This window comes from Platichthys flesus, chromosome 19 (genome assembly GCF_949316205.1).
Source record: "Platichthys flesus chromosome 19, fPlaFle2.1, whole genome shotgun sequence".
Classification (NCBI taxonomy): domain Eukaryota; kingdom Metazoa; phylum Chordata; class Actinopteri; order Pleuronectiformes; family Pleuronectidae; genus Platichthys; species Platichthys flesus.
Window position 1 is genome coordinate 1,129,127 of NC_084963.1, and position 26,174 is coordinate 1,155,300.

The 26,174-nt window shown below is 44.8% G+C and overlaps 4 protein-coding genes and 1 long non-coding RNA gene across 9 annotated transcripts; 2 read left to right on the forward strand and 3 right to left on the reverse strand.

Annotated features, from left to right (window-relative positions):
• Positions 1-16: 16 nt before the first annotated feature.
• Positions 17-6,817, reverse strand: fer (fer (fps/fes related) tyrosine kinase). Of its 3 annotated transcripts, none has more exons than XM_062412745.1 (20): positions 6,668-6,817; positions 5,869-6,007; positions 5,530-5,661; positions 5,225-5,398; positions 5,047-5,146; positions 4,759-4,942; positions 4,539-4,676; positions 4,337-4,456; positions 4,136-4,258; positions 3,854-4,055; positions 3,658-3,756; positions 3,351-3,554; positions 3,114-3,236; positions 2,976-3,032; positions 2,767-2,885; positions 2,419-2,513; positions 2,205-2,328; positions 1,887-2,041; positions 1,680-1,802; positions 17-1,459 (listed from the first exon to the last, which is right to left on the reverse strand). In XM_062412745.1, exons 2-20 carry the CDS (start codon positions 5,935-5,937, stop codon positions 1,323-1,325), a joined length of 2,478 nt encoding a protein of 825 aa, XP_062268729.1. In that variant the 5' UTR covers positions 5,938-6,007; positions 6,668-6,817; the 3' UTR covers positions 17-1,322. The 3 variants fall into 3 exon arrangements, with proteins under 3 accessions (XP_062268729.1, XP_062268727.1, XP_062268728.1); XM_062412743.1 differs by having other exon boundaries at positions 3,351-3,557; XM_062412744.1 differs by having other exon boundaries at positions 3,351-3,557; positions 6,355-6,817.
• A 3,916-nt stretch (positions 6,818-10,733) lies between these two features.
• Positions 10,734-11,579, forward strand: LOC133974934 (uncharacterized). Its single transcript, XR_009924720.1, has 3 exons — positions 10,734-10,872; positions 11,240-11,325; positions 11,443-11,579. It is a non-coding gene; the product is annotated as an uncharacterized LOC133974934 (long non-coding RNA).
• A 142-nt stretch (positions 11,580-11,721) lies between these two features.
• Positions 11,722-13,280, forward strand: rnf224 (ring finger protein 224). Its single transcript, XM_062412752.1, has 3 exons — positions 11,722-11,858; positions 12,584-12,818; positions 12,898-13,280. Exons 2-3 carry the CDS (start codon positions 12,591-12,593, stop codon positions 13,234-13,236), a joined length of 567 nt encoding a protein of 188 aa, XP_062268736.1. The 5' UTR covers positions 11,722-11,858; positions 12,584-12,590; the 3' UTR covers positions 13,237-13,280.
• A 64-nt stretch (positions 13,281-13,344) lies between these two features.
• On the reverse strand, positions 13,345-21,347 carry pisd (phosphatidylserine decarboxylase). Of its 3 annotated transcripts, XM_062412749.1 has the most exons (9): positions 21,299-21,347; positions 20,748-20,791; positions 19,780-19,916; positions 15,549-15,683; positions 15,352-15,453; positions 15,145-15,268; positions 14,876-15,019; positions 14,397-14,557; positions 13,345-14,181 (listed from the first exon to the last, which is right to left on the reverse strand). In XM_062412749.1, the coding sequence occupies exons 1-9, from the start codon at positions 21,340-21,342 to the stop codon at positions 13,909-13,911; spliced, it is 1,164 nt and encodes a 387-aa protein (XP_062268733.1). In that variant the 5' UTR covers positions 21,343-21,347; the 3' UTR covers positions 13,345-13,908. The 3 variants fall into 3 exon arrangements, with proteins under 3 accessions (XP_062268733.1, XP_062268734.1, XP_062268735.1); XM_062412750.1 differs by lacking the exons at positions 19,780-19,916; positions 20,748-20,791; positions 21,299-21,347 and adding exons at positions 17,038-17,182; positions 18,656-18,805; XM_062412751.1 differs by lacking the exons at positions 19,780-19,916; positions 20,748-20,791; positions 21,299-21,347 and adding exons at positions 17,038-17,182; positions 18,599-18,721.
• A 535-nt stretch (positions 21,348-21,882) lies between these two features.
• Positions 21,883-26,113, reverse strand: wu:fi75a02 (uncharacterized). The gene is made up of 11 exons (XM_062413488.1): positions 25,913-26,113; positions 25,272-25,379; positions 24,484-25,110; positions 23,899-24,325; positions 23,486-23,809; positions 23,317-23,334; positions 23,056-23,224; positions 22,875-22,963; positions 22,717-22,788; positions 22,498-22,628; positions 21,883-22,422 (listed from the first exon to the last, which is right to left on the reverse strand). Exons 2-11 carry the CDS (start codon positions 25,369-25,371, stop codon positions 22,259-22,261), a joined length of 2,121 nt encoding a protein of 706 aa, XP_062269472.1. The 5' UTR covers positions 25,372-25,379; positions 25,913-26,113; the 3' UTR covers positions 21,883-22,258.
• Positions 26,114-26,174: the final 61 nt, after the last annotated feature.

The window sequence follows — 26,174 nt, forward strand, 5'->3', positions numbered from 1 at the left end:
ATTAAAATCGACAAGATCTGTTTGTTCATTTTTATTTTCATAGTAAATGCTACAATGATATTTTCATAAAGAGTTGGAACAAATATAAAAGACAAACGGGCGATTAGTGTTCGACATAAAACAAATGTTTTATAAAAAAAATCTTTAATTTATTTACAGTAACAGTCAGTAGCTCTGACATCACTAATGTCTAGGCCCCACCCACATGCAGTCCAGGTAATGGCGTTGACCAATCAAGACTCGACTCATTTACATGCAGCTGTTCTTTCATTGTAACGGAAGTATCCCCCCACTTACTATAACAACCAGTAAACAAACAGTAAGTGCTGTTTATATAGGAAACAATTGTAATCTCTTGTTTCATTAAATAAATTCAAACAAAGATAACAATTAAAAAAACTATTTGAGAATAAGGGAAAAAAACTTTAGCCCAACCTCATGATGGAAGCCACTGATTGGTCAGAAACATTTCCTGGAATTACAAAGTAGAAAAAAACCAAGGTGGGCGTGGTCTGTGTGATTGATGTGTGTAAATATATTTTTTCAGCTGTCAGAGAATAAAACATGACAAACATACAAACAAAAGAAATAAAATTAATAAAAACAATAAATAAAAAAAAATCAGTTTACATTAGTGCTGACAGCTGATTAGTCCTCAGCAGTGGAATCCTTTAGTGTTCAATCCGTTGCCATGGTTACAGTAGTGATGGGCGTGGCTGTCACATGTGTCATCACACTCGCCATGCGCCGCTCTATATTTTGAGCTTGTTTTGTAAAATTCTTTTTGGTGATTTTAGCTTCCCACTGACGTCGTGCTTACTGATCATGTGACTGGTCGGTTTAAACGTTTGTGTGTTTCTTGTTTTAATAGATTTTGTTTACGATGGAATCTGATATTGATTTGAATATAGTTTTTTATCAATATGTGATCATTGATTCCTGATCAGGACTTTGATGTAGATTCTAACTCAATTCAGTGTAATCAGACACATTTACACAGAGCAAGGAAACTTGCTACATTCACGCTCAAGCTATCAGCCGAGCGTTGTGGATCGATCAGCTGTGGTGTCAACAGGTCATGTTAGTGTGTAGCTACATGCTAACATCGCGGCATTGTTAGCACCCAACAGTGTTTCCTTTTTTATAATGTAGTTTAAAGAATTTAGCCAAATGCTAAATATTAACAAAGGTTGTAACAAGTGTCAACCTGCTGACCACGCCCACCTGACATAAAAGTGACTCGTCTTTTTCTGATGGCGTGCCCTGATGGCGTCCTGCTCCCGAGAACGTGACTTCACCTTCTTCCGTCTCTGATGATGTCATCACTTTTTCTTGATGGCGGTGAGGTCTCGCTGCAGCTCAGAGAACTTGGGTCGTTCCTCGGGGTTGTACTGCCAGCAGCGCTGCATCACTTTGTACACTTCATCCGGGCACCGCTGAGGACACACCATCCTGTAACCTGGCAGCCAGGAAGAGAGGGGGGGCGGGGTGTCATTTCATAATGACATAATCACAAACATTTTAAACTGTCTATCCAGAGATTATAATAGATCAGGTTTATATGAAACTTTGAAAAGCTCTCAAAAAAGTCACATAATCATTGTTACTTCATTCCTAAAGGATAAACTGATATATCTGTAACCAAATACTTAATTAAAGAGGTGTGACGCCATCTTTACCTTTTTCCACCTGCTCTCGAGCCTGCTGATTGGTCATCCCGGGATAAGGACACACCCCGAGACTAAAGGTTTCCCACAGCAGGATCCCGTAACTCCACACATCACTCTCTGAGCTGTAACGACCTGCAGCAGCCAATCACAGAGCAGGGTAGTCAGACCAATAACAGCAGGAAACAGAGCACACAACTAGTTTACAAATTGTGTTACCATAGTTGAGGGCTTCAGGTGCCGTCCATTTGATGGGAATCTGTTTGAGTCCAGATGAAGAATAAATGCCATCGTCCTCCTGACGACTCATCCCAAAGTCACTGATCTTCAACACGCTGCCCTCCCCCACCAGACAGTTCCTCGCCGCCAGGTCCCTGAGGAACACGTGGAGATAGGGAAGGTTCATTCAGCGAGTTTAAAGTGGGATTTCAATGTGCTCCATGTCTGAGCCGTCAATAAAGGAATTGTTCTTCAGTAAATTTTTGGAAGAGCAGATGATGTGTTCACAGACTATCAGGCGCCACAGCACTCCATTACCTGTGGATGCAGTTCTTGCTCTCAAGGTATGCCATCCCGGCGGCGGCGTCGACAGAGAAGCGAACAAGCTGCTTCGTTTTCATCTCGTCTTTCTTCTTCCTTAGGAAGGACAGGAAGTCTCCACCTGACAGACACAGCAAACGTCACATGAACACACCTGTCAAACACTCGAACCAATGAGAAATCAGCAAAAGGCTGGTGAAGCTCCACCCACCAGGAACCAGCTCCATGACGATGTAGATCGGCTGTCGCTGCGTACAAACACCAATCAGCTTCACAATGTTCGGGTGGTCGTACTGCTTCAGTATCCTGCAGCCAATCACAGACAAGCAGCATGAGACCCCAGTCAATCACACGCTGGAGGAAGATGGCACCCCCCCCCCCCCCCCCACACACACACACACACACACTGAGTCTATAATTTTTGAGTTGTCAACTTGACTTGGCCTTGAGATAATGTATGTAATGATTAGGGACATTTAATACAGAAAAAATAAAGAGTTAAACTCAAAATAGTGTTTGTACAGTTCTGTTGTTTTCAGGGTTCATGTGAAAATCTGACCTGGCCTCAGACAGGAAGCGGATCTTCAGCTCTGGAGGTAAATCTTCTTTACACGTTTTAACAGCCACCGGCAATTTGTCGCGCTGCAGTGTCCCTTTAAACACTTCGCCAAAGTTACCCTGGCAGCCGGCAGACAGCAGGGCAGGATGGTTAATGGAGGCAGAGACAGGTTACACATGTTGAAATGGACACATGTGTCGTGTCGTCACCTTTCCCAGCAGGTCCCCGAGCGTCACGTCCTCGTGGTTCAGGATCCACTTCTTATCCTGAACAATCAGTCAATCAATCACTTGGCTCAGACATGCTAACGTTCAGATGTATGAGTCAGTGACCAGATGAGTGGTTACCTTGAGGACGGGGTGGAGGAGAACGACTCCAGACTTCTTGGTGATGACCTGCTTGGTGGTGAAATGATGCTCGATGAGTTGAGGGATTGTGGAGAACCCGGTCCCTTCGAAGCGGTACTGACTCTACCGGACAGACACAGGATGGACCCACAGTGGATTTTAATTACAGGCATTTTTTATTACAATAACAACAATCGATGATCATTAACATTAACTGAATGTTTTAACAATACGTACGTCTGCGAACTGGATGATGAAGTGTCGTCTCTGCTCATCAGAGAACACCGACAGGACGTACTCGCCTGGTTTACCGTGACTCTCCCGCACCAGGAAGTCTCCCTGTTGCCGCAGTAGCTCCTGAGCCTCAGTGCGGGGGATGGCACCATGATACCAATCCTGCTCCCCAAGGGGGCGCTCCGAGGTGGGGATCACATCAAAGAACTGCTGCATAGGGGGGGGGGGGGGGGGGGCAACAATCTCTTTACAACAACCAAACGAACATCGTCATCGACAAATGATAGTCCAATCAGAGTCAGAGTCTCACCGAGGAGGAGGAGCCAAGCACCGATTTAGGAGAACGAATCATTCCAGCGAGAGAGTGACGCAGCGTGTCGAAACGAGACGTCTTCTCCTTCGTCTTATCCTTCAAATCAAACAAGCACACAAGTCGTGTTTAAACATATAACTGACAAGAGGAGCATTTATTTTAAAAGTCTTCTTTAGTTCCTGTGCAGATTTACAGTAGATCCCATAGAACGAGCGTCGTCCTCATATGGCAGTGCAGGGGGAGACGGTTGTGGGGGAGGGGAGTTGGCGGCGGCAGCCATCTTGGTGTCCAGCAGGGCCTTCTGGGAGGCGAGGCGGGCCTCAGATCCACGCAGGGACTGGACAGCGTGGCGGAGCTCGAGAAGAGCAAGCTTCTGACTGAGCAGCAGCACACAGCTGAGGGCGAGAGAGAGCAGAATGAGGAGAGAGAGGCATGGAGCAAGATGGAGAGAGCGATGAAAACAGACGGTACTCACTCGCTCCTCCGCTCGCCATCTTGCTGGCTTGTCTGAATCTTGGTGTCGAGGTCATCGGCCAGGGCCTCCTTCGTCCTCAGGTTCTGCTGAGTCAGTGTCAGCTCCTCTGTTGCTGACGACATCCTGAGAAAAGAACCAATCACAGACGTTACTTCAACAGGAAACAGTGTCGGGACAGTTTGTCTTTCCCTCGTAGCTCACATGGCCTGCAGACTGTCAGCCGTCAGCGTGTTCCAGAGGATCTCATTGGCCGGCAGGTTGTCCGTCTCCTCCAATAGAGTAGTGTCAAACTCCACGTTTGGCTCCGGAGTCTCCGGTGACCTGAGGGACAGACAGACACTGTTACCCCGGTGGTGAGGAGAGAGCGTGTTACCAGTGTAACCACAGAGTGTGATGTTGGGACCTGTAGGCATCAATGAAGTGTTGATACTCGGCGAGTGGGTCGATCTGCTGAACAGCTGCTGAGATTTCCTGATGAACTTTCACGATGTCGTCGGTCAGAAGACTACTGATCTCACAGTACTCCTCCAGAATACTCTTACTGCAGCGATATAAGAGTAATAGATTACTTATACTGCTGAAACAGAGTTCAAGCTCAGCGTGTCAGGGGTCATGTGACTCACAGTGCGAGCGTCATATCCTCCTGCATCCGCTGCAGAGCGTCCAGCAGAGCAGGCGCAGCGTTGCGTCGGTGGTCGTCCTGCTGCTTTCTAGCGCCGCACACCGCCAACACATACTGGTTATGAAGGTTGTGGAGCTTCGCAGTCACTTTGTCGTAACGCTCTCGGGCCCGCTCTGCCTCCCGGCCTGTGATTGGATCAGAAGCGGGGAGGGGGAGAAGTCACAACTTTAGATGAACTGCCATTAACTAGAAGCAGCCCAACACAAACTGATCACAGATCAATAAAAACCTTTTGTCAGAGCTTCTTTATATTTTTCTTTGGCGTTGTTTGCGTCACGGCTCAACTGACGGTACGTCGCCTTCAGCTTCTCCAGGTCACTCCTGGTCACCTGTCAACAACAAACACCAGGTTATAGAGGGAGAGAGCGATCAGATGATGTGGTGTTTCTGATTGTTTCCCAGCAGACCTTGTGATTGTGGCTCTCTAGCTGTTGATGAAGACTCTGGTAGCTCTTCTTCACCTGCTGCTTGTCTCGTATCAATGTGGCGAGGCGGTGCAGAGGACCTGAGTTCAGCTCGTCAGCGTGACTCCTCATCACTCGCCCCAACGCCTCCGTCTGACGAATCACCTGCGACCAAGACTGACACACAGAGAGAGAGAGAGAGAGAGAGAGAGAGAGAGAGAGAGAGAGAGAGAGAGAGAGAGAGAGTGGGTCTGACTGCGGATCGGGCGAAACCAACCAGGACTGAATGAACAGGTAAGTCCGCTCACCTTGCTGACCGTGCTGACGTAGTCCGCAGCTTCCTGTTTCTCAGTTTGTTGAGTCATGTTAAGCAGCAGAGCCGCGTACTCCTTATCACTCTTCACCCGCAGAGTCATGAATCGCTTCACCGTCTCCAGCAGCTAGGGGGCGACAAACACACTTCTTGACTGACAGCTCTGATGGCTCTTTAAAATGTTAATTTGCACAGTGTAGACTTCAGGGTTTATTCATGTCAACACTGATCTGAGGCGCTGATCTCAACACGCCTGAAGTTTACATGTTACATACATGTTTCAGAATATAAGACCATTAAACATTGGCTCTGACACGTGTGAACTAAGACAAACCTTCAGCTCCCAGTCCTGCAGCTTCAGTAAACCCTCATGGGAATTCCTCAGATCCCGACCGAACCCCATCCTGATCAGTCCCACGGCACAAACACAGACACTAATGGCGAGGGCGAGCAGGGAATGATTGCATGGTCATCTGTAGAGAGAGAGAGAATAGAGGTTAATACATGTGTACACAAACATGTGATCACATGTATTAACACATGTCACAGTAAGACGTATAAACAATTTAATTAATGACAGCTGAAAGAACATGTTTTTCTACGCTCACGAGACGTCATTGATAAACTTCCTGACGCTGACGTGACGTCCTGCAGCTGCTGAACATGTGATGTTGTGTTTATACTGAATAAAGTGAAGCTGATCGAACTGAGGTCTGAACTGTTCAAACTCTCATGAAAACACATGCGATCAACGAGAAGAAAGATAAACTTATTGATCCAGGTATTAATTCGTCTACAAAAAAGTTGAGCTAATGCTAACCAGTCCACCTCCTTAAAACCAGTGGCAGGGTGAAGTTGGGCTAATGCTAGCCACTCCTATGGGAAAGTGAAGTTGGGCTAGCTGCAGCCACTCCTCTTCATCAGAGCCGATGGGACAGTGAAGTCAGAATAACACGAGCCTCCTCAAAGTGAAGTTAAACTCTGAGATCATCTGAGGAGCAGACGAGGAGCAGGAGCGCTCTCCTGTTTCCTGCTGCTCGTAAAGCAGGGAGGAGAAGGAGGAGTGGGACGCTCGGGAGGGGGCTCCCTGTTTTTCCACTTCTCCTCGGGACTTTGCAGCCGCGGTCACGCACCGGGAAGCGGCTTCGTTGCTCGGCGGACTCGCTGTCCGGTCACCGCGTGTCTCTGGCGTCCTCCGCCGGGACCATCTCCTCCTGTTGTCCGAGTTTTTCTCCTCCGCTCCCCCGGCTTCTCCTCCTGTCGTCCGGCCTCAGAGCTAGGTGGCTAATGGCTAACAGGGAGGGGCTTCCGCGGGAAACGGAAAGGGGGAAAGGGGGGGGCTTGGGGGTCTTTATTTAGACTAGAAAATCTTTAAAATCTTTCGGATCAATTTATTGATTGAATTATTAACACCTGAAGCAGATTCATCATAATATATACACATCATATTTTACATGTATTTATCTTTTCATGTGCATAAAAATATACAATCATGTTAAAAAACTGCGTGTGGGAGGAGCTTCATATTAGAATGAAACAGAAAAACAGTTTCTGTCCGACCGGTTATACACACACACACACCTACACACACAAACACACATTCAGTCTCTCGCACACACACACTCACACATTCATACTGACTATTTAGATTATATTGACTATATTGAACATATAGCTCCTGAAAGAACATGAGACTCAGTCCACATGAAACTTTATTCTATTTCCCTCTGTTGACAGTTTAAAAAATACGATTCAAGATGCTGAAAATAAATGAATCAGAATTTAAAAAACGAAGAATTGAAAACAGCAACAAACATATATGTATTGATAAAATGAAGGAGTAAAAAAGACCAATAGAATTTAGAGAAAGAGAAGAAGCTGTTAAATGATTATTAGATCTCTTCCAACAATACAAACACAGAGAGAGGGAGCTCCGTGGAGAATGACAGGAGAGCGGTAAAGTGACGCGGGGGGGTCAGATTGGAGTTAAGACCGGTCGAGTTCCATAGAGAATGAACAGGAAGGGAGAGAGAGAGAGAGAGAGAGAATCATCGTCATGTGGTAGAACAGGTTTGGGCGAGGCGGTCGAGCGAGCCTCACACACACAGTAAAAAGGAGAGAGACACAGATTTGTACTGTTGCTGGAGTTTCCTTCAGTTTGAGACTTGATTTGACTTCAGAAGAAAGAGGATAAAACCCGGAGGAGAAGAAGAAGGTTATCAGAGGTTTCTTTACAACCAGGGTGTGAAGAAGAAGAAGAAGAAGAAGAAGAAGAAGAAGAAGAAGAAGAAGAAGAAGAAGAAGAAGAAGAAGAAGAAGAAGAAGAAGAAGAAGAAGAAGAAGAAGAAGAAGAAGAAGAAGAAGAAGAAGAAGAAGAAGAAACACCACCTGTGGCATCTGAACAGGTGAGTCTGAAACACGCTTGTGAAACTAATGTGGGCTCTCTTATTATTATTAGTGTGGTTTTCCACTTCATGGAAGATATTTCACATTAATTTCAGCTCTCGACAAAAACACAGAAATATTCTCAAAGGAATGAAGAATCAAAATGTCCTCAAACAGTTCAGGAGGAAGTACTTCACTTAAAGTATAAACTTCACTAAAACTCTGGACTACAGTAAAACTACAGGTACTCCAGTAAAACTACACGTACAGGGAGCACTTTGAGATTTTATACGCAGATAGTTGTTAGTAGAGATTAGCGAAAATTTAATCTGGGCCTAAAACACATAGAAAAAGACTCATAGGTTGTGTTTCCTGTGGAGAAATGTTTGACTCGTGTGATAAAAGAAACTAACAGTACAATAAACAGCGACTGAGTCTGACCCCAAATCACCATGTCCTGTACATGAAGCCCCAGAGTACTGCCTGAGGCCTCCAGAGGCTAATCGGCTGTCAGATAATAGCCAATGAGCTACAGGATTGGAAACATGTGACCTTTCGTGTTGTTCCTTTTCGTTCCACAGGTCACATGTGGAGAAAGGTGCTGATGCTAGCTGTGTTAACGCTAAGCTCGGAGGCTGGAGGTATAGACCAGGTCTGCCACGCTAACGCTAAATCAAAGATAAACACTAACTCATCCACAGGTCAGGTCAGGTGTGCTAATGCTAGCTCAAAGTTTAAATGCTAAATCTGGCACAAATCAGGTTAGACATGCTAATGCTAGCCTCGTCCCCTCCTCTGCTACTTCTTCCTCTTCTTCCTTCCATCGCTCTTAAACTCTCTTTTTGTCCTTCCTCCGCAGAGCTCTCTGATTGGTCAGATTTAGAGTGGTCGCCTGTGACACGCCACCATGTCATCAAACATCCATGTTTCCCTCGACAATCCGTATGGTCAGGTGACCATCCCGAGGGCCAAGCTACGCTCCTCTGATGACTCTGCCACGGTGATAGCCAATCCAATGGCTCTGAATATTAATGAGGGGAACCCGTACGGGTCATCGAGCGCTGCCCCCCCACCACCATACATGGTGAAGGAAGATGGAGGGGGGGACGAAGAGGAGGGGAAGTGGTGCCGCGCCTGCTGCTACCGCTGTAGAAAGAACAAATGATGTCACAGCAGCAGGACGTGACGTCAAAGCAACAGGATGTGACGTCATGGCACTAGGAGGATTGGGATTGGCTCAGATTAATTTATTCATCAGTTTTTCGCGGAGAAATGAAGGATGGGGGGAAAGGAGACAACTGAGGAGGTGAATGATGAGGAACAAAGGAAGATTCACCAACTTGATGAAGTTGCAACCATTTTGTGTTAGTTAAAGTAAAACTGTATTAAATTCTGTTTGTTTAGTTTAAACACTTAATATATACAAATAATTTTGAGACAAAGCTTCAAGCTTCATTTCCTGAAACAGGCTCCACCCCCTGAGGAAGATCATGAGTTACAGCTGAAAGCCTCAGAAGCCAAACGACCTGAACCTGAACTCGATGTCTCTGCTGCTTCTGAACTTGTTTCTACTTTATTTAACATTTATACCAACAAAACAACAATTTTAGTTTTATTTGTGTGTTAAATGATTTTATTAGTTTCTGTTCTGTTGTTTGAAAAGTAAAGGAGAGACATCATTTACACCACGTGGGAGCAGATCAGACCCAAAATGGCTGCTGCTGATGTTATTGGTAATTCATCATCTTAAGAAAATATATGAACCCCTTTGTTTGAGAGGTTTCAAAATACTCATGTTCATTAAACTTCATTAATACCAGTTTAAAATTAATTAATCCAGGTTTAAAATTGATTAACCTCCGTTCCTGTTTGATATGAGTCTTTACCTCTGAGCAATTTTTATTATCACGGGACTTAGACATTAATGATGAAGTTACACATAAATTCCTGTAAACTGGACAAATCAGGTTGATTGTAGATTATTGATAATTTCTTTGTTTATTCAAACATCTGTTTTGTATATAGTTTATATTTTAAGAAGTTTTCTCTGCAGAAGAAATGTTTTCATTCAGGAAGTGTTAGAGATTAAAGTGTTTATATTTTTCATATCAATGACTCTGTGGTGTAAATTCGAGCAGACAGTAGAATGTGGTGTTTGCGGTGAAATAAAAACCATGTGAAGAGGATGTTTAGTCTTTTTTAAACATGGAACAGACCAAAGTTCACATGTGATTTATAATTAAACTTACATTACAGAGAAAATGTACAGTTTAGTATTCCTGAGTAACAGGATATTTTTTCATTATGGACAAATCACAAATAAACAACCTGTAGATCCTGATCGTTCGTCTGGGAACTCGATAATCGTCCTTAATGTGCTTCAGGTGTGATGCTCATAAACCCCGCCCACAAAGGTGTTCAAAGTGAGTTGCATCCTGGGTAAGACGAAGGAGCTTTCACAAAATCTGAGAGGGGAAATTGGTTCATTGCACCTGAAGGGAACTGAAGATTTCCCAAAAATGTAACATTCCATTGGGAGCATTGGGAGGAAGGTAATAAATTCAGGTGCAGCTTGAAACCAGCCTGGCCGTGGGAACCCGACCTACATTTCATCAAGATCCCACAGGACGGAGACCACGACCCCTGTGTCTCTAGAAAACACCTACAGATGACCTGATGAAGACTCCGGAATGTCCTCCACTCTTCACCAAGAGGAACATCCAAGCTGAAGTTGAATGAGCTGGAGGTGTTTGGACTGCAGAGTTTCACGAGACAGTTTCATGGACTGATGAAACGGGACTGGAACTGTGTGGACACATGGACCAGTCGTATGTCTGGTGCTGCAGGAACTCACCATCTTGTCCGTGAAGCTCATGGATTCCCTGGAACACCAGAGCAGTTAAAGGAGGAATGTGACGCTGTCATTCTGATTCACATCTCTATAATGTTTGAGGTGCTGGGGTTGAATATTTCATACTCACACACACACAGGGTGAATTCAGGTGGGACACTGAGTAATGAGGGAGACCTCCATGGAAGTCAGTACGAGTGTCCCAGATTACAAAGGGACCTGTCCAACATTTACTAATTCAGCCAGAATTGCCTTTTTTGGGCATCAAAAAAATTAAAGGCTGAGTCATGTCTCCTGAGTAAGATCTCTCTATTCCTTCTTCTGGTGCAGTTAGAAAACAGCTGAAGGTTCACAGAGACGTTTAATATGTTGAACTAATGTGTAGAAGTCAAAATTTGAAAAAATGGACACACACAAACACATGGTCATACATATAGTCTCTCTCTCTTTCTCTCTCTCTGTTGCCAAGGTGACCCTAGTCCGTCCACACTGAGCTGTAACCTGATAGGTTCACCTGAGAAAAGATCCACTCTCTATTGGCTGATCAGATTACAGGTGAGATTATTGATTGTTTAAGTTTGTGAACTGGTGTTACTTGTACTTGAGGTTCCTGTTACAGACACTTACTGTTCTTTATGTTTTCTGTTGATTTTATGATAAACTGATTCAAAGAACGAGTGTCGGCCGAGTGAGGTTGAATTATTGATGAAGGCGAGTCTCTCTTCTCTCAAACGGCGGCAGAGGAACGACAAGAACGAAAGAACAGAGAAGAAAGAAGGAGAAAAAGAACAGCAGAGGTTGAAAAAAACAGCAAAAAGACAAAGGACCAGAAGATAAGGAGTAAAAAAAAAAGAGAGGAGAGAAATTCCTGAAAAATAAAGGACAAGTACAAAGGAAATAACGAGAAGAAAAATCCAACACGAGAAAGAAAGGGGATATAAAAGAGAAGAGAAGAAACGCTACAGGAAATGTGACCCAGAGGATAAAAGAGAGAAAGAAGAGAAAGAATAAAAAGAGCTATGTGAAGGAAAAACAAGAGGAGAGAAGTTCCAGGTGATAACTTCATCTGACCAATCAGGGAGCAGCAGGTGAGAATCAAGAATATGTATACATTTTTATTTGAATGAAGAAAGTTTAAAAAATATATATTAGGAAGTACATTTATGCTGCACATTCCTACATATACGTTTGAATATATATTTATACATATATTAGTACCCTTTTGTTCTGCTGTGACATGTGTCCTGTAGTTGTATTTATCATATAAATATTTGCATGATTTCAGAAATATAATATATGTGTACTACATATATTTAATATTACTTTGCATTATTATTTATATACAAAAGCTCCTTTTCTGTGATGTTTGCACTTGAGAGATTTTCTTTATTTCACCTATTAAACCTGGACTCACTCGTTCTAGTTTGGTTCAGGTCTTGATCAGTTCTGGTTCTAATCTAGTTCTGACCTAGTTCATGTCTGGTTCTGGTCAGGTACAGTATTGGCTCAGGTGTGGTTCTGATCTAGTTCTGATCTAGTTCTGGTCAGGTACAGTATTGGCTCAGGTGTGGTTCTGATCTAGTTCTGATCTACTTCTGGTCAGGTACAGTATTGGCTCAGGTCTGGCTCTGATCTGGTTCTGATCTAGTTCTGGTCAGGTACAGTATTGGCTCAGGTCTGGCTCTGATCTGGTTCTGATCTAGTTCTGGTCAGGAACAGTATTGGCTCAGGTCTGGTTCAGGTGCTAGTTCAGGTCTTGTGATTGATCACTTCACATTAAAGATTCTAAGAAGGAACTTTCTCGTCCAATCAGAAAGAAGATGTCTGATGACAAGAAGAAAGAAGAGGAAGAGCCATGTCCGCCCCTCCCTCCCCCGCCCTCCTCCTCCGCCATGGAGACGATGATGTCACTGGGGAGGCGGGACCTCGTGTGCATCGTGTGTTTCGGTAGTTATGACCTGGCGACGCGGTTGCCTCGACGACTGCACTGTGGCCACGCCTTCTGCCAGGCGTGTCTGAAGAGACTCGACACGGTCATCAACGAGCAGGTGAGCGATGACATCATCAGCAGTCGCCTGAGTGTAGCTTCAAACTCGTTCACTATGTAAACGCCTCCACCGCCTCCAGGTGTGGATCCCGTGTCCTCAGTGTCGACAGAACACGCCGCGGCCCCGGGGGGGGGCATCGGGTCTGGACCTGGATCTGGCCTCATTCCTGGGCATCAAGGCCCAGCAGACCTGTACCTCCTCCTGCTCCTCGTCATCCTGGAGCTCTGGCCTCAGGGAGGGGGGGCTGGCTGGAGCAGCGACCCGGGATGGGAAGCTGTGGCTGGGGAAGGAGCCCCCCCCCGATGACGGCTGGTCACATGGAGGTCTGGCAGAACCGCGGTTCCATCGCTATGGCAACTGTTGCCCACCCCTGTCCTATTGGCAGTGCTGTTGGTTCTGCTGCCAGGGGCGGGGCTAACAGAGGGGTAGGGCGAAGACTGACCAATGAAAATGCTGCTTTAATAAATGTATTCTTTACTGTAAGACCTGTAAAAAAATATTTAAAAATAAAAAAATGCACCTGAAACACAATTTCCATTATTTATTCACAATTAAAAACAGCCGTTAAAAAACATCTATATCTACTATAGTATAACTAGTTTTTGTATTTTAAATTGTATTATTTATATTAAATATATAACGAAAGAAAAAACAAGAACAGAAGAAAATAATAAGAATAATTAATTTTTCTTTAAAGCGAAACCATCAGTAGGTTATAAAACGTGATCAATAAACCTTCAAACATTCCAGCAGTGAATGGACGGACAACATTTTATTTCATATTTAACATAAATTTTTACGTTATGAAAAATATAAATTTGTCTTTTTGTTAAATGAAGCTCAGAAAGTTTGACGAAGGACATAATGAGTTCTCAGACCTGCACTGAACTCTAGACAATCTGTGGAGGGTCTGTATGAGAACACAAAGAGAGAGAGAGAGGGGGGGGGAGAGATAGCGGGGGGAGAGAGAGAGGTTTGGCATCTTGCTATCATGAGGCAAACAAACATTTCCTCTTCATGTCTTTTCTTACAAAGAAAAATACCCACAATGCCTTAAAATGTCATCAGGCACCTCCCACGCGTCAGCAAATCAGAAGCTGCCAAGCCCCTCCCCCACTCTGATTCGCTGTCCCGGCTGCAGGTTAAATTTAAAGTCCTTGGGCGCCTCGAACAACAGAACGATGGTGGACCCGAGGTTAAACTCCCCGATAGCCTCCCCCCTCTGCAAGGCCACGCCCCCATCCACAGGGACCACCCCCTCACACACCGCTGTCAACACACTGTTCACATTGTTGCCATTGGCAACATAACTGTGGTCGTGGAACGAGCCTTTACTGTAGCGGGGGGTGTTGGTCTTCAGCTCCTGAGGACAGAAACAATCAAGATCATCAATAATGTGATCAATATCAATAATCATGTGATCAATTGTTCTTTTCCAAAGATGAAACAAAAAACATCACTTTAATCTTAATTTAAAATTATAAACACCTCCAACATTTGTTTATTTCACTGCGTTAAAGATGAAAAATTACATTTACATTACATGAACTAAAATACAGCATAATTTCAAGTTCTCACCTGGTCGAAGTAAACCCGGATGGATCCTACGTTTGTGGCTCCGACCGCCGTTAAGGAGAAGAAGCCGTGCTGCCATTGGCCGGTGAGCGCCACACGCTCGTTAAGACAGAAGAGATCTTTGACCAAACGAGCCACACCAGGGTTAACCGACATTAACGAGCCTAACGAGAAGAGAGAGAGAAGTGAAAAGCAGATTGACCACAGACAATCGAAAAGGTGATCAGGTGAACCAGTGAACGGGTGATCAGGTGAACAGGTAAACGGGTGAACAGGTTATCAGGTAAACAGGTGATCAGGTAAACAGGTGATCAGGTGAACAGGTGATCAGGTGAACATGTGATCAGGTAAACAGGTGATCAGGTGAACATGTGATCAGGTAAACAGGTGATCAGGTGAACAGGTGATCAGGTGATCAGGTGAACATGTGATCAGGTTATCAGGTGAACAGGTTATCAGGTGATCAGGTCACGCTCCCTCACCTGGGAAGTGTCGTCGAAGCTCCACCTTCCAGTCTGTGGGCGAATGGAAACAGTGATAATCACCTGGCGCCAGGTAAACCACCACGTGGAACAGGTCGTTATCAGGTGACGTCAGGAGGCGTTCCCTGAAGGACAGGGAGGACTCTGAAGAGAGGTGAGGGGGCAAACCAACATGTGAGGTTCTAATTAGAGATATAATTAATAGCTGATTGATTTCTTTATTGATCTGCCAGGACTCATGATCTGAGGTTAAGTGGGCGGGGTCTTACCTTGGCCTCGCCCCTCCTGTGGACCCAGGAACTTCTCCAGACTGTAGGTGACGCCCTTCACCTGCTCCACCTCCGAGTTCTTCACCTGACCAAAGTGCAGGACCCGCCCGTCTGCTGGAGAGATCTGAGGAACCAGCGACCAATCAAATGACAGAAAAAGTGTTTGAATTGAAATACGATTGCGCGTTAAAGGATGAAGAGGGTTACCAGGCAGGAGGAGGCGCAGAGCGGCCTCACAGCAGGTTTGAGACGTCGACGGAAAAATTCCCCCAGATTCCTGTATTGATGTAAATCCTCCACTGCCGCCTCCTGGTGGTCAAACAGAAAACAACATGAAATAAAAAAGGTCTTAATCTGACGGAGTCTCTACGTCAGATTACATTTTTTTAAAACTTCATCATCACCTTCATGTCGACCCCAAACGTCCAGATGTAGAGCGAGTACACAGGTTTACGGAGCCAGTTGGGGAGCTTCACGCCATTCAGATGACCCCAGGCCCGAGAGAGCAGGCGAGTCGGGATTGAGCGGTACAACGCCACCTGCAGGACAAAACAGGAAAATAGAATCAATTATCTGGGCTCAAGACAGTATAGAAAATGTTATAGACAAATTTTGAAGAAGAAAGTGATGGAACAAGAAACTAGGGCTGTGAGCAGCACTGTGCAGGACCTGATGCGGCCGGGGGGGATTGGGAACAGGAACCAGGCGGAACGGCTCTGTGATGTGTGCGTTTTGTGCATCGCAGGAAAGATAAAAACACTTCTCGCATTCCACACGCAGCGCTGTACCACACGTCAAGTGTAGACCACACTGTGAAAATCTAATGCAAATTTAATTAAAGTCTTAAAAAAAGGCTTTCCTCTTTTTGGCAGGAGGTGTTGCTATCACTAACACTACATACGGAATAATCTGTTCGGATCAAAACTCATATAAATCTTTCACCTTTGCAGAAGGAACCTATGACCACCGACCATGGGACATTAAAGTATTGTTTTATTTAAAGCCTAAAACAAACCGTTACGCCACGCCTCGATCACACCGTGTGACTTTTAATAGCTTTTAATCTCCACGTAGTTAAGAAAGCTCCAGGAGAAGTTCGTCAAAATACAACAGTGTACAAATGGTAAGAGATGGGCACATTATTCAAAATGGCAAACTTCCTGTTTGGTCAAGCATATCGATCCAAAGAGTTTTTTGTTCATTATGAAAAGAAACGTAGTCGTACCACACATGACGAAAACTCACAGTTTCAAAATGCCGACGTCATCGATGTCTTGAGGCCCTTTCGACAAAGTTTGACATGGTTGTGGTCTATGGACAAGAGGCGTACATCACCGTATAAGACGTGCAAAAAACAACAAATCTCCTGTTGCCACCAGGGGGCGCTGTGATTTTAAGTCATGATTTCTGTGTAGATGTCATCAGGCCGGGACTCTTTTCATACATGTCCAGTCTGGAGTTTGCCCGAGATACAACAACCTTCTGATGGTGATTCTTCAAAACTTGACGCCACGCCACGGTCACACCGTGTGGTGAGCTCATTTGAATCTCTAAGTCAAAGAGGCCTTTTTTGAGCGTCTGGGTAAGATACACATGTGGGATGACCCTCATAGAAAATTTGCAGTTGGCTCTTTTTAGCCATTTTTGGACACATGTTCCTGAGCTGCTGAAATACGTAAAATTTACAACAGAAGCTGAGGAAGCATAATCCACTCAGTTTCCATAGAGTCCTTGCACTGTCGTGCTCGGGCCCTGAAAGAGAGGAGAATAAAGGGGGGAGGAAATCAAGGGAGGAGAGGAGGACATTCCTAAAACAGGACATACATGTATGGTCGTTAAACTTCTTCCCACTTTCACTTTATCCAATCAAAACCACTCCTCTGCTCCTCTTACCCGTTTGGACAGCGGCCGCAGGGCACTGATGGACAAGACATAGCAGAGGAAGGCAAGTGGCCGACGGCGCCACGGGGCGGGTTGACACACGCCGCCACGGAGCGCGCTCAGACGATGACGGAGATCCAAACGAGGGACCTGCAGCCTGATCATGGTGATGAGATTTTACCAGATTTTACAAGATTTGTGACCATGTGACCATGTGAGTGGGTCAGAGGAGAGAGACAGAAAATAAATAATAAAAAAAAGATTCAAAAGAAAAAAAAGAAAAAGAACTAACAGTAAAATGTGAAGGTCAGTCACATGACGAGTCAAACAGAAGAGTCCAGGTCTGAGTAAAAAAAATAATTATTCATTAACTTTTTTATTCACTTTTATATTCTATGGTCAAAGTTATCAAGATTTTTGTCATGTGACCTGAGTCAGAGGAATAAATACTGAAATAAAAACAAAGAGATACAAAAAGATAATATATAAATTATGAAAAATGCATTAAAATAAAAAACACAGTTGTGTGTTTGTGTATGAACGTTGTTTTCGCTGAGCACTTGGAGGAGGAGGATGAGGACTGACAGCACACAACAGATGCTAAGCTACAGCAAAGCTAGCAGGAATTATGCTAACATGCTAACAGCTAAAACGTGGTGTTATAAACAAACGAATACAAATGAATCACCAATCAGGAGGGGGTGGGGTGGGGGGGGGGGACTGGGACAGGATCAACACGAAACAGGCTAAGCTAGGCTAGAGCTAAAATAGCTGATCTGATAAATTAGCTGTTGCCCTGGATATCACACACACACACACACACACACACACACACACACACACACACACACACACACACACACACACACACACACACACACACACACACACACACACACACACACACACACACACACACACACACACACACACACACACACACACACACACACACACACACAAATCTCCTCATCCCTCTCTCTATCTCTATTACAGGTTTCACAGCTGATTAACACAGCAGCTGATCGCCCCATGTTTCAGGTGAGAGGTGGAGCAGTCGGGGGCAGCAGACACAGAGAGGAAGTGATGTGTTACCTCTGCTGCTGAGGTTATGTGGTCATGTTTACATCACCACTTCAACGGGAGTTATTTGTTTACTCTTTTTTTTTTCATGTCTGATCTTATTAGAAGCTCTTCACCCCCCCACTCAACCACACAGATTCCAGTGGAGGATCCTCTGCTGCGTTCACACTTCATACAGGAGCTCACACATGATCCTCCAGAGCAAATACAGAGGAACTGTCGAGTTAACTTCATGTCTGAAAGCAGCTTAAGTTCTCTCTCTCTCTCTCTCTGTCGCGTGTCAGTGTATCTCGCCCTCAGACAGTTCATTTAAACTATTAAATTGTTAATTTTGAATACACTATTTTACACTGTAAGAGATACACTTTTCTACACATCTATAAAAAACCTCCCCCTACCTCCTCGCCCACCTGAACCGTGCGGTCGCTCTCGTCCTCACCCCCCTTCCTCCTCTTCCTCCTCTTCCTCCTCCGTCTCTGGCACGCCTCACCTGACGCAGCAGGTCGCACTCATGTCTGCCGGCGGGGCAGCGGGACAAGGAGCTTACCATGAGCGAGAGACCTCCGCCGGAGAGAGAGAGAGAGATGGCCGCAGACACATTCGGACCAGTTGAGGAATTAAAACCAGAAGAAGAAAGAGCTGATGTGTTCACTGACACGAGAGAAGTAGTGACACAGGAGGAGGAGGAGGGAGGTATTTATACTGAGGACACTCCCCCTCCTCCCTTCCTCCTTATCTCCTCCTCGTTTCAATATTACCATTGAAAATTATCAAAATATATTGAAATCATTTATTTTGTTGTTTTCTGAATTATTATTTTCATTATAGCATTTGTTAAAAAAAAATGTATCTGTGAAATGAAATGTGTTTAAATCTCGAGTGAAGCACAGCCTCCCCCTGTCCTGCCCAGTTACTGATTGACCAATTGGATCGTGTCCACACTAAAAGGACCAATCAGGAGGCAGGTTGGTCAGTGTTTGAAGTAGTGAAGTACCATTGAAATGACCGGTCAGTGTGTCACCATCACTTCACACTCAACTTTCACCCAGTGAGACCATCACAGGGTCCGAACCAACACATGAGGTGACTGTCGGATGTGAACCTTTGAACCTCCATGTTTGCTCTGCGCACGTGAACCTGACATGTTATCTGGCAGTTGTGCACCATGGTGCGAACAGATCAGTTCCAGTCTAAATCTACACTACAGCCTGTCCACGCCGCTCTGCATCGGCCAATCAGCTGTTCCCTCACTGCGAGAAAAACACTCAACAACATCCGGACTGTTTGTTGTCCTGGCTCCTGAACGGGGGAGCGAGCTCCACATCGACATCAGGACACAAAGTCTCAAGACACGTCTCTTACAACCACCGCTCGGTTAAGAAGATGATGTCAAATAACCATCGTCAACTCTGGTGTTTAAATATATATATAATAAAAAAAAAAAAATCTTGTTGTTCTTGGTTTGTTCCCTCATGGTTGATGCACTTATGTTAAGTCGCTTTGGATAAACGCGTCATTGAAGACATGAATTCAATGTGAGTAGCCTGACCTGCTACCGGGCCTATTTTCCCCCGAGTGAAAAAAGCAGGTTAAGAGATAGGGGTGGGAGGGGAGGACGATAAAGATGGAGAGATAGTGAGAGAAAAGGAGGTGAAGAGGGATCTTTCCTACCTGTGTGGGTGTGGCCAAATGCGGTGGAGCCCCCTCCTCCTGTTGGCCACTCCTTATGTAGTGCTGGTACCCGAGGTAACCACCACCTGTCGCCAGCAGGAGGGGAATCGGCCGGGGACGAGGCAGGAAGCGCCGACCTGAAGCGAGACAGATGATTGGTCCAAAGACGTGAGATCACCTGGTCTCATGACCAATCATCACCTGACACACGACAACACGTCTCTATATCTGAGTCTTAATAAACGTGAACAAATATATTGTTCCTCAGATGACACAAAGCTGTATTTATTTATTTACTTATATATAAACATATTTATATTTATTTGGATACATACACTGATATATATATATATATATATTAACTGATATATGTATAAATTGTTTAAATATATTAGCATTAATCAGTAATTACTTAGTTCATTATTTCCCTTGTGCATGTTTGGTCAGAAAGATTCAATACTTAATAAACAATTGTAAAGTTTCAAATTGTTTGAAACATTTATCAGAGGCGAGTCGTCATCGACTGATCTGTGAACTCCACAGGATCTCATGATGCCATGACACTTCTTACACACTGGAGACCTACAGCTGGAAAAAGCCCAAAAGAAAACAAATATCTGAGGATGAAGAAGTGTTACGCTTCAAGGTGAGGAGAGGAGATGAGAGCAGAGGAGAGGAGAGGAGAGGAGAGGAGATGAGAGCAGAGGAGAGGAGAGGAGAGGAGAGGAGAGGAGAGGAGAGGAGAGGAGAGGAGAGGAGAGGAGAGGAGAGGTGACAGTGACGAGGACGGACGCAGCAGTCGAGACGCAGCAGTCGAGACCCTGTAAACAAACATTCTCTCTCTTTCTCTGGAGAGTTGAACTATCTCCACCTGAGTGCTGCGGAGGATCTGTGTTGTCGGGTCCGAGCATAATCTCCTGCTGTGATGCTCGTGTGTGAAAGAAAAACATTAAGGTGCAGAGCCTCACCTGTGCTGAGGAGGCGCTGTTGGCTGCAGCTCAAAGCGAAAGCTCTGCAAACGACAGAGATAAAGTTTCATCATTAAAACACTATTATATACATATATTGTGAATATTCTGATAAAATGTTAACATCGTCTGATCAAACTTTAACATATCATTACCATTTTTATATGGAGCTGATCTGTATCAAATAATGACTGTTAATCATTACAATCATTTTTTTACAAAACAAAAGCTGACTTCCTGAATAATAACACAGTTATTATATTTAAACCGCAGCTTTAGGTGAACCCTTCATTTCATCTGAGCCGAATCTTACATCCCCCTCACTCACGCATGTCACGCATGTGTGACGTCACAGTTAACGCAATGTTTGGATGTTATGAATCATTTAAAATAAAATTAATACAAACTCAGAACAGAGTCCGGTCATTGTCTCCTCACGTGCGCTTCACGAGCACATCAACCGCGTTACTCTGTCACATGAAGGTCATACGCGACCGCAACGTGATGACATAATTTTTCATTTCAGTAAAGAATAAGATTAACGTAAGAACCTTAGAAATGTTCCGCCGCGCGCAGTCCGCAGGGGCGCCGCCATGTTGTTTGCGGAAGTGACGTCGAGACGTCGAGACGTCGTTGGACAGAAGAGCGTCTCGAAGTTTATATAACGTTTCTATATTTATAATTCATTTAGATTAGAAGGAGAAATATTAATCTCCATTATGTTGGTTTTTGGTTCATGAAGAAATAACCATGTTCTCTGTGATTCAAACACCTGAACTCGGGTTTTAACATGTGAATAGATTTTGTTCGTTAAAACTCGTTTTTTGTAAAAAAAAAATATTTTCTGTAAAATTAGTAACGAGAAATAAAGATCGAAACAGAAAAGATTTTTTTAACGTTTTATTCACTTAAATCATATTACACTTAGCTGAGGGTCAAATGCATGTGTATGTGTATATAGTTGATCATTGCTCATAAGTTGAACAGTGACAGTTCCTCATTCTTGTTTTTCTCCTAGAGTCAAATCCACGTGTTCAGACTTTGAAACCATTCAGGAGCTCGGAGTTAATTGTTTTATTAATTGAAACTCATTTCCATCTCAGTTCCTTTGAAGCAAAGAAAAACATGATACAAATTAAGTGATCAGAAAAAACTTTATTTGTTCCAAAAATAGAAACACTTTCAGCAGAAATATATATTACACTTTAAAAATATTTACCGTGCGATAGCGTCTGTTTTCATTTTTTTTATGAGGTGGAAGTGTTACCTTCAGGGGGTGTGGCCTCTGAACAGGTAATTTCACGTCAACCACAATAAAAAATATTAAATATTCACATTAAAACAGTCTACACTGTAAAAAAAAAATCAAACATCAAGTACACAGCAAAGAAAAAACCCTGTAACATGAGACCGCCTTCCTGATGACATCACCAGGGTAACACGGCAGTTAGCAGGTATGCTAGCAGCTGTTTGTTTGGCCAAAGTCAGCAGACCGGAAGTGATGTCACAGTTCACACATCCAGGCCCTGTTGTGTGAGAAAGTCTTCGAGCGCGCTCAGTCGCTCCACCAGCATCACATCAAGGTCCATGTCATCTTCACCGCAGCCCTCGCCATGGCAATGTCGCCGAGCAGCTGCACGCTTCCTGGGAAATGTGCCACCTGGAAACCACGCCCCTAAAAAAAGGACATTTGTGAAAACTTTTTCTGTTTTTTGAAACTCTCCCAGTGTCATCTGCTCTCCCAGCATACCTTGGGGTCTCTTCCTCTTCCTGGGCTGAGTGAAGTCAGGGAAGAGAAGCACCCTGCGTCTTCTCTGCTGACCAATCAGGAGCAGCGCTCCATCCTTCTCCCGTGGCTCTTCAAAAATCGTCTCCAGACTCCTGTGGGTGGACACAAGGCATTCTGGGAGGTGTAGTTTGTGCATCACATTGATAGTTTATTGTGATGGGGATTTGTATTTTTTTTTACCTGTTGGTGGTGGGGGATTTGTAGTTCTTGTTGGTGTAAATCTCTTCTAGACTGAACTCCTTTTTCTTTAACCTGAAACATAAATATTTATTTTAATTTTAAATTTATTCCTTTTTACATTATTCTATGTGGCCTGCGTGCCTCCCTCCTCTCTTGACCTTTTCACTTTTGGCAGTCCCATCGGTGTGAGCAGCGTTTCCCGTGGCGTCGTCCGGCGGATTCGAATCTCAGAGACACGTTTACTGCGCTGAGCAGAAAAACATAACACAGCGGATATTGAAGAAAAAATTCAAACCAAAGCTTCATTATTCAAAACAGAAGTTATTGAAAAAACTGCACCTCTCCCTTTGAGTTTAGGAACTCAGTGCTTGCTACTGATTGGCTGCCAGTAAAAGGAGCAGACAATCCATTGGCTGAGCAGGGGGGGAGAGGCAGGGGCCGCCTCCAGGGAAGGGGGGGGCTCTGAGTGCTTCGCTGCTTGTGCTGTCGCCGGGTGGAAAACGTTCGGCTGTAAAACAGAAATAATTTATTCAGTTTGAACTTAACTCGTTGTCATGACAAAAGCAATAAAGCACTATAGTGTCTACATATGACAATTACCTTGGTGTTCGCACATAACTGTGAAAAGAAAAATATGATCGAATTAAAAAAGCAATGAATCAGCGGTTTATTAATAATAAATCAATAACTATATAGAATCATAAACATAAAGAACAGAACTCAAGTTATAAGCATTAAAAGGTTCCTGATGAATATTTATTTAACAAACCAGTGATCGCTGCTCACACTGGGCGGGGCCGACCAGTCCTTCAGGGGCCGTGGGGGATTCCCACATGTCCCGCCCCTAACCGAGTCCATTATCGTCTCTACTGTGACCACTGAAAACCGTAACATGGAGGCGGGGTTAAATGAAGACGAGGAAGAGCCGAGCCACAGGCCGAAGGCACTGAGATTGGAAGTGAGGCGAGGAGTCACGTCAGAGAACCACCATTGGCTGGGTGAGACAGCGAAGGCTTCTGATTGGCTGCATGTCTGAAGACTCTGAGCTGATTGGAGAAGGTGGACGTCATCCTGGGATGATGAGCTGAGGACGCTAGGAAATTCAAAATATGATTCAAATAAAATCATATTTAAATATTCAACACATTAAATAAATAAATAATCTCTCTCTCTCTGTCTCACCCGTTTATTAGCAGTGGTCTGTAACCATTTTGTCTGACAACACTGACGGTCTTCCCTGATTGGCTAGTTCCTCCGCCTCTGTGTTTCTTGTGTTTGAAGTTGTGCAGGGTGATTGGCCCCTCCTCTTTCTCTGCTCCTGCTCCTCTGAAGGAGACCGCCATCTGTCCAACAAACCTCCCAGCATCCTCTTCTTCTTCTTCTACAACATATTTGTTCTTCCTCTTTCTCCTCCTCACCTCATCCTCATGGCCCCTGCTCTCCCCCCTCCTCTGCTCTGATTGGTCAAAAACAGACAGAGCAGGAGCCGTGGATGACTCCTCACTCTCTGACTTCACTGACGATGATAAAGAGGAGGAGACAGGAGGAAGGACGGCAGAGATAACTGAGTAGGAGCAAGAGAAGGAGGCGGCGGAAGAGGCAGCAGGAGCTAAGGATGAAACAGGATATAGACAAGTTTAGTTGTTGGTGTTTTCAAACAGATTCATATTAAAAATGACAAAATCATAAATGTGATTGAGCTGATCCAAACCAATTAGAATAATTAATGAATGGACTAATTCTTGATTGAACGACAACAAAATTCACCTTGACACCAGGCTCCTCCTCCCGTCATTCTCTTCTTCTTCTGCCCGTTCCTCCTGCTCCTCCTCTCCAGAGTGTCCAGACGACGACCCAGAGACGCAAGAGCTCCGCGCAAGAGACGCCGAACCTCCAACCGGTGAGCTGACAGGAGGCGAGGAAGAAGGGAGGAGCAGGAGCAACAAGTAGGATGAGGAGGTGGAGGGGGAGGAGGAGGAGGAATTGATGGAGGGATTTGCACAGTGGACGAAGAGACAGGGGAACAAAGGGAAGAAGGAATTGGGGATACGAGACAAGAGGAGTGATGATGAACATGAGGAGGATAAGGAGCAGAAGAAAAAGATGGTGGATGATAGAGCGAGTGGGGAGACAACAAGTAAGGAGGCAAAGGATGAGACACAGAAGGAGGAGCAGGAGGGCTGGGGGTAGAAAGAGAGGAGGAAAAAGATGAAGGAGGAGGTAGTGGAGTGGATGAAGAAAGATGAGAAAGGGGGACCGGAGGAGAAGAAGTGAGGAACATGGGATTAGGAGGAGAGAGGGGACGAAGACGAGTGAAAGATGAAGGAGAGGAAAGAAGGGTGTGAGGAGGAGATGAAGAGCGAGCAGAGGGAGGAGGTGAAGAGGAGAAAACACCTGTAGGACCAGAAACAACTGTCAGACCTCGCTCTCCTTTTCATTTTACATGTAAGATAAGATATCTAGCTCCAAGATGGCGACATCTTCTGACCAATCAGAACTGAGCTGTCTCCTTCAATTGATAACTACTTCATCAATGTTAACATATAAACACCTACCTTTTGGTTCCACCAATGAGAGGACAGGAGGCGGGTTCACAGCAGACAGGACCCGCCCTCTATTGTCGATCTCACTCTGTGTTAGATGTTGAGAGAGCATGATGGAGACTGGGGGGGGGAAGTGAGAGACAGAGAGAGAGAGAGACAGACAGAGAGAAAGGGACAGAGGGGGGGGAAAGGGGGAGAGAGAGAGAGAGAGAGAGAGAGGGAGAGACAGCCAGACAGAGAGAGAGAGACAGTCAGAGAGAGAAGGAGAGACAGAGAGAGGGAGAGACAGAGAGAGTTTAAAAAGTTATTCTCACACAAACATAAACACACTGATGTTGAACTTTTCACAATAAAAGCATTTAAAGGGCTGAACCTAATCTCGCTGCCTCTCGCGACATTTAACAGATTTTGGTTAAATCACAACAACATGAACTGGTGATTCTGACGTGTTGGTGACGTCACTGGGGATTCGGTGTGAACAGGGAAACGTCGTCAGGGGAAACTTGTTAAAGAACAAGAAGAAGCAAGAAGGGGGGGGGGGGGGAATTGATGGGAATAAAGGAAAGTGTCGAGCTAGCTGCGGCTAACTGCCGTTAGCATGCTGTACTGTGCGTGACGCCGTTAAACCGAGACATTCTTGCGGTTCTTGTTACCTGTCCTCAGCCCGGACGGTCCGTTAGTCTCCGTTAAATCCTCCCGTCTGTCATTTTAAAACGTCTACCGACAGTCGGGGGCCAGGTCTGGCCGAAGCTTCTACACCGATGCTCGGCGCCCGTCACAGCATCAGACCGGTGTCAGGCTAACGGAAGTCCTCTTCCTCTTCTTCGGTGTCTATTGGTGTTTGGAAAACTGCAAATTGAATCACTACCGCCACCAACTGGCTTGGATCAAAATCACGACCGCTCCTATCCTCTT